Here is a 6866-nt window from a genome sequence, read left to right as displayed (position 1 = left end):
CATCAGGACATGCAGGCATATGTTAGGTAACAAAGCCTGGGGTGTAGTAAAGGTGACTCTAAAGCATTCTGCATGATTTGATCTTTAAGGCTCACAAGAGCGTATAGGGTCTTCAGGATTAATATTCAGTTTCCTGAATGGAAAAGGGGTTGGTGTGTTTTTCAGTGTGTAACTGTTATATGGAAAGACTGAGTTTGATTCTGGCTCGTGGTATATGCTCGTTGTTTGCTCTGTTGTCTATAGATGTATCTTCCAAGAGGAAACATAACTATGTCTAGGATGATTTTGTTAGATTCAGTCAACACTAGACAGCCTGATACTCTTTAAGCTGTATTGGAAAGAAGAATTTATGTCAAAGATCTTTGTGAAACATTTTTATCTTCTCAGAAATCAAGTATTTTTAATACTTAAGGCTGCTAGCAGAAAACAGCTGTTCCTGCATCAAAGCTGTGAAGAAATGCTCACTCTCAGCACCTGACCTGCCTTTTAAACAGCTGCCTGCCGATATTTGCTCACCAAAAAGGAATGTACAGGTGCTCATATCTCTTTTTCTCAATGCCCTTCAAGTCCTATAGTAGAGAAAATTAATAAACTTTTGGAAATGTTTAATAGGGCTGGATTAATAGCCTCCCTTTTCCAGTCACCATGCTTCTTTTCAGTAATGTATTTCCAAGCAGTATTTGTGAATCTTATGGGGATGTCATTGAAAGCAAGGGCAAAATTGATGTACTGAGTCTGCACTGTACAGGTGTGGCTTTGTCCTGCTCCCCTGCAGATCACTGCTGCATTGAAATAAATGGAAACAGAGGTGAGGAGCACACCAACTGCTTTTGAAAATCACATCCTACTTTGTCAAAGCCTATGGCTGCTTCTAGTGAGACTCTGCCAAGTATAGCTGCCTATAAAATGTACCCTGCCTTCTAAAAGAAAATATAAAATGCCCATGTGAAGGCTAAATGCTTCTTGTGCAAAACTGCTCCAATAATGTGAAAAGATGTCAAAATAGCACCTCTCTGGAGGCAAAAAGTGGAATGAAGCCCTTGTGGCTTGCTTGCAGGGTGTATGGTAGACAGCAATGTTTTCTGTCTGGCAGGGTCTTAGAAGTGCTTCACTTTGAGCCCTCTGCTCATATGTGATCACCTGCTGAAGAAAGACACTCATAGACCAGTGGTCTGCAGGACTGAGCACAGCAGATGGATAATAGTAAACTCTTAACTCACCTCCTGGGGCAGTGATTTGCTGCTTGGAGCAACTGACTGAGCCCCAAGGACAGGCTGTAGAGTTCCCTGGGTCTTTGAGCCTTAAATTGTTGTGGTTTGTTAGCACATATGCTGGAAGGAGCTGTGTTAACGCCGGTGAAAAGGGAGCAGTGCTGTGTTTTGGGGAGCACTGTGGGGAAGAAATGGACAGATCTGTCCTTGCAGTGCTAGGAGGTGAAAGTGCTACTTTTTGAGTGGAGCTGTCCATTTACACCGATTGCCTTTTTTGGGGGTTTATGAGGTTGGCTCTATACTTGCCACAGGACTATGTTAACTCCTCCATGTAACTATGATGAACTACAGTGAAGGGATTTTTCTTCCTTTTCCCTGGTTTGCTGTCCCTGCTTACTGCCATCAACTTTTGTCACAGCTCTCAAGATTGCTGTGGCTTTGCTTGGGATTTTTCAGGCAGAAATACAGCTTTGCACCAGGTAGTACCAGCAGATCAAATTCAGTGTCTATGCACCTGTCTCCCTAATTCCTCCTTCCTTCTACCTCTGACGTCCATCCTCAGGGAATTACTGCAAGGTCTGCCCACACTGGAGTTGCTGCCTGGGAGCCCCCTTTGAAAGAGCTGCCTCTACTTGTTTACCTCCAGGGCTGAAGGTGGATCCTTCCCTCTGTCAGCTGATGTTTGGCAGGCTGAAGCCTTCTCTGTCTATCCAGCCCTTTCCACCAGCCTTCTCCAGCTGATGGCTGGCTGTGCCAATGCCAGTCTGCCTAGCTTTCTCAGAGTAGGTGTCTGCTTTCACAGCTGTGGGGCAGTGTAGCTGGCAAAGCATTATGTGAAGTGACACCCTGGGATGTCACGTTGGCCTTGCACTTCTTGCTTTTGCATTCCTGCCTAGACATGACCACAGGCAGCTTTATAAAGTGAAGGTGCTACTAATAACTAAACTAGTCTCACTCAGATTTAAGCCTATAAGTAGTGATGCTAAATAAATTAATGGGCCGTACTATCTGTACATGTTATGCAGGGAAGCACTTATATTGAAAAGTGCCACTAGTGTCTGTGGATGAAAGGTGACTGCAGAATCACTGTTACTGGGAGCTTTTCAGCCTTGACTTATAGACAGCGTTCCCACCCCTGTGACCAACAGTGTTCCTGGAAGTGTCCCCTGTTTTGTTCTGTCCCTTGCTGTCTTGCCCTCATCTGGTTTTTGTTCAGTGAGTCTACTCCTTTGTAACCAAATTGTCAGAACCGTATCAACTTCAGTGCTGCTATTGTCAGTCTCTCTAATAAGGCTGCTCTTGGTACTGCTGCTTTCTGTTGCAAGTGTAGCAGTAGTTCACAAAGTTCATGAAGGAAGACCCCAATATTTATGAGTTGGACTTGTAAAACCGAGCCTCCTCAATTGATACAGTAAATGTCAAAAGTGATGTAAACATTTCTTGTTCCATACTTCAAAGTTTTTGCCCCATACTAAGAGAAGCTTGAGAGTAAGATGGGCTGCCATACGTGGGTGAGAACAGTGTGCAGAAAGTGAGGGTAGCTGTCGTACAGTGAGAATGTGGTCTCCCTATGGGGCTTGCTCTTGTAATCTTGTGCCATACAGGTACAGAACACAGTGTTTCCCACACGCTTGCATGCAGTAGGCTGGCTTAGTCTGAACTTAAGACATAAGCAGTAATGCCTTCTTAGAGAGGCTCAGCAAGGAGGAAGGTAGTGACGATGAAATTGTGGGGTGGGTGTTCCAGCTGCCTACGTGATGTGCGTGTCATAAGCCTAGCCATGCCAGAGACCATCTGCAATTGCAAAGGTGTGTTCCTGAAACTATCATTCAGCTCTCACCTCTTCCCTCTGGTGTTACTGCTGACAAAACGCAGCCTGCAGAGGTGGTGTGAGGAAAGCCACAGGAGCAATTTTGCTGTCTGGGCTAGATTATGTTTTCAAAAGCTGATGATGGCTTTGTAAGGTCTGTATTTTGCTTTAGTGATTTATACAATCTGATTTTTTTTCCTTGGCCCCAGACTCCAGATGTTTTCTGTGCAGCTGTAAGCATGAGATGCCTAGGTGGTTGAAGTTCAAAGTGTGCAGAGGGAAATCAGAGGCTCATTTTTGGGGGCTTTAAAAGAGAGAGGAAGAAGCAAAAAGGCCCTGACAAACAGCATGACTTTCCCCTTCCCAGTTACCAGTTTCCAAGTGGCAGAATCTCACTTCCACTGGGAGTATTGTTTCCTGGAAAAGTCAGTGAGTGTACTCATGCTGCTAATACTGGTAAAAGCTTTGAGGAGCTGAGATAGTGTTGTAGTTATGCTGACAAAATAAGGAGGAACCTTCGTAAGGGTAGGGAGCAATCTTGGGTGTACTTCCCTTAGTGCACTTTGGATCATGTTTCAGTTGTGGCTTTGTTTTTCTCTTCTTTCCAGTTTCATTAAAACACTCAGCTGACTTCATTAGTACTAAAATAATGGAGCTCTTCACAGCCTAGAAGTACAGCCAGGATGTCCATAGGCAGAAACATCACCAGGATATGCTGGTGGATACTGGGGCATCAGCAGTCTCCTAGTTCAGCTGAAGTTTCCTACTTAAATGTATAAAAATATTTTCACTGTTGAGTGATCACCTGTTGTTTTACTTGCTTTTTGTACTGTGGTTTAATGAAATGCTGGTGGCTGATACGGTTGTGTCACAGTGGTGTTTTAATTTTCTTGTAGTGCCTGTTGAAGGCAGTAGCAAGGTTTTAATGGAGTTTTTGGAGGTTGAATCAGGCTTCCATAAGTGCTAATGTTGTGTCACCTTGTTAGATGGTTCGATGTGTTGGTGTCATTCATCTCTAAAGGAGAGAACTCTGCTCCTTTCCTGTAAGAATTAAGGTTTTTCAGTACTTAGAGAACAGAAAGACCCTATGGGTGACATTTAGGTTGCTATTGGTGTCTGATGAAATATTCAGCTACCTTAATGCATTAAAATGTTGCATCTCACACTTCTGGTTTTTAGATCTTGGTTGCACAATGCTCAGGCATCCTCAGTGTGGTTGTGGACTATATTAAAAAGCATGGCAATGCAAATAAATTGGCTTGTCTATCCTCAGATGTGCCAGCTGCTAGCATTTAACCCAGAGGAATTTCTTGCCAACAGTTGTTTCTCCCTTCCCTGTGTTTCTACCACTATCTCTTTCTTCTTTGGGAAAGCTGGTGAGACACCTGCCTAAGAGTCTGTGTGCACTTCCCTAGCAGACAGCAACAAGATGAGCAAATGCTTACATTGCTTATTCTCAAGTTGGGGAGGCAATGAGGACTTTGGCCAGGTGTCCAAGCAAACTGAAATAACCTGGAACTCTTCCAAGATACAGCTTCTTCTCACCAGTTAAAAAAAATCCAGATTTTGCCACTGAAGGTGGAACCTCAAGGCTTACAGTTTCTCTGTTGTTTTCAGACAGTAGAAGCCATATGCTGCTGTTTGTGTATGTCCTGGTACACATACAGCTGAAGGATTCTGCCATGTCCTCTAGCGAAAGTCTGTCTTATGAGCAGCTGGAAGTTATACATACAAAGAGTGTACCAATTCTCTGATGAATGTACTGAGTAGGAAAGCTAATTAATCATTCATTCTGTGCATTCTAATCAGTTTGGTGTAACTGAATGCTTTGTGCTTCCAGCAGTTGCAGACACTGAAGATCTTGTATACCTTTCCAACACTGTAGGGACAAAGTATAAGCCCTGTTTTATAAACAGCGAGGCTGTGGACTGAAGATGGGTGTTTCAGGGGCTTTCATTCTTTGCCCAGTTTCACTTCCACTTCCAAACCTTCAATCTAAATGTGCTGATGGTCAGAAAGCCGAATTACAGAAATATGTAGCACCTTGACTGTCCTTGACTTTTGCTGGTGTGTCCCTGTGAACCAGGGACAGTCCTGGGAACCAAGCCCATCACTATTCAGAAAAGGACTGTCCTGAAAGCGTTTTGTTTGGACCTCTTTCTTTGGTCCAGTGTGTATTTGATGAAAAGATCTAACAAGATATAATGCAAACAAGATGAAGCAATATGTGATAGTAGTAGGAGGCTCTCTGTTGAGGGATGTGAAGGCACCCATGTGCTGGCCTGACCTCTAGACCTCTCTAGAGAACTTGGCTGCTTACTGTGGGCTTGCATCAAGGATGTCACTGAAAGACTACTGAGCCTTGTACTGATAAGTATCTGCTGCTGCTGTTTCACATGGGCAGCTGTGATACAGCCAGCGGCAAGTTGAAGATCATAAAGAAGAATTACTGAGTCCTCGGAGTGGTGGTGAAGGACTTGGGAGCACAGGGAGTCTTTTTTTTCATCAATTCTCCTGGTTAAAGGGAAAGAGCTTGAAAGGGCTGGTTGAATTGGGAAAATCAATACATAGTTACAGGAGTAGTGCTACAGGGATGGCTTTGGCTACTTAGACCTTGGGATTTGCTTCCAGAAACCTGGTCTCCTAGGGACTGGTGAGGTCCACGTCTCAGAGAAAGTGTAGAGCATCTTTAGCCATAGGCTTGCCAGATTAGCAAAGAGCTTTAAACTAGAGTTGCCAGGAGAGAGAATCAGTAATCCATCCCACCACCACTCTTTGAGGCCACTGCTAGTAATAGATGCCCTGGGCCTGGAGAAGGATCAGAGTCCAGCAGAAGAACACCTGAAATGCAGGGAAATGTAACCCTGGCCAGTAAGACAGCTTCAACGGGAAACATAACCCCCATTTTTAAAAAGGGAAAAAGGAAGACTTGAGGAGATACAGGCCAGTCAGTCTCACCTCTCTGCCCAGCAAGATCATGGGGCAAGTCCTCTTCAAGGCTCTGCTAATGGACATGAAAAATGTGGGGGTGGCAACTAATATGGGTTCACCAGGGGCAAATTGTGCTTGACAGATTTGGTGGCCTTTTGCGATGGAGTCATAGTATTGGTGGACAAGGGGAGAGCAACTGATGTAATCTACCTGGACTTGGGCAAAGTGTTTGACACTGTGCTGCACAATGTCCTGGTCTCTAAATTGGAAATATATGGATTTGGTGGATAAGGACTCAAAGAGTTGTGGAAAAGGACTCAAAGAGTTGTGATCAATGGCTACATGTCCAAATGGAGATCAGTGATAAGTGGTGTTCCTCAAAGGTCGATAATTGGGACTGGTGCTGTTTAACATCTCTGTTGGCAACCTGGACAGTGGGATTGAATGCACTCTCAGCAAGTTTGCTGACGACACCAAACTGTGTAATGAGGTTGACATGCTGGAGGGAAGGGATGCCATCCAGAGGGACCTCAACAGGCTGGGAAGTGGGCCCATGCCAACCTCATCGAGTTCAATAATGTCAAGTGCAAGGTCCTGCACCTGAGTCAGGGCAATCCCAAGGACAAGTACAGGTTGAGTGGAGAATGGATTGGGAACAGCCTTGAGGAGAAGGACCTGGGAGTGTTAGTCAATGAAAAGCTCAACATGAGTCAGCAATGTGCACTTACAGGCCAGAAAGCCAACCATGTCCTAGGCTGCATCAAAAGAAGAGTGGCCAGCAGGTCAAGGGAGGTGATTCTGCCCCTCTACTTCACTCTCATGAGAATCCAACTCAAGTACTGTGTTCATTTCTGGAGCCCTCAAAAGAGAAGAACATGGAGCTCCTGGAGCAAGTCCAGAGGAGGGCCATGAAG

The 6866-nt window shown here is 44.6% G+C and overlaps 1 protein-coding gene across 2 annotated transcripts in view; it reads left to right on the top strand.

Moving 5' to 3' along the window:
- The window catches only part of LOC104387174 (probable E3 ubiquitin-protein ligase HERC3), a 48804-nt gene that overhangs the window by 8513 nt on the left and 33425 nt on the right, over positions 1-6866 (top strand). The window contains exon 2 of one of the 2 annotated variants that reach the window (XM_009995872.1): positions 6834-6845. The exons of the other annotated variant lie outside the window; for it this stretch is intronic. Coding sequence (XP_009994174.1) covers positions 6834-6845 — 12 coding nt within the window. The remainder of the gene's footprint in view (positions 1-6833; positions 6846-6866) is intronic. 2 annotated transcript variants of the gene reach the window in all.

This window comes from Chaetura pelagica, unplaced genomic scaffold (assembly GCF_000747805.2).
Source record: "Chaetura pelagica isolate M959 unplaced genomic scaffold, ChaPel_1.0 scaffold142, whole genome shotgun sequence".
In the NCBI taxonomy this organism is placed as follows: Eukaryota; Metazoa; Chordata; class Aves; order Apodiformes; family Apodidae; genus Chaetura; species Chaetura pelagica.
The sequence above is the reverse complement of the archived record's forward strand: the minus strand, read 5'-3'. Positions and strand labels throughout refer to the sequence as shown.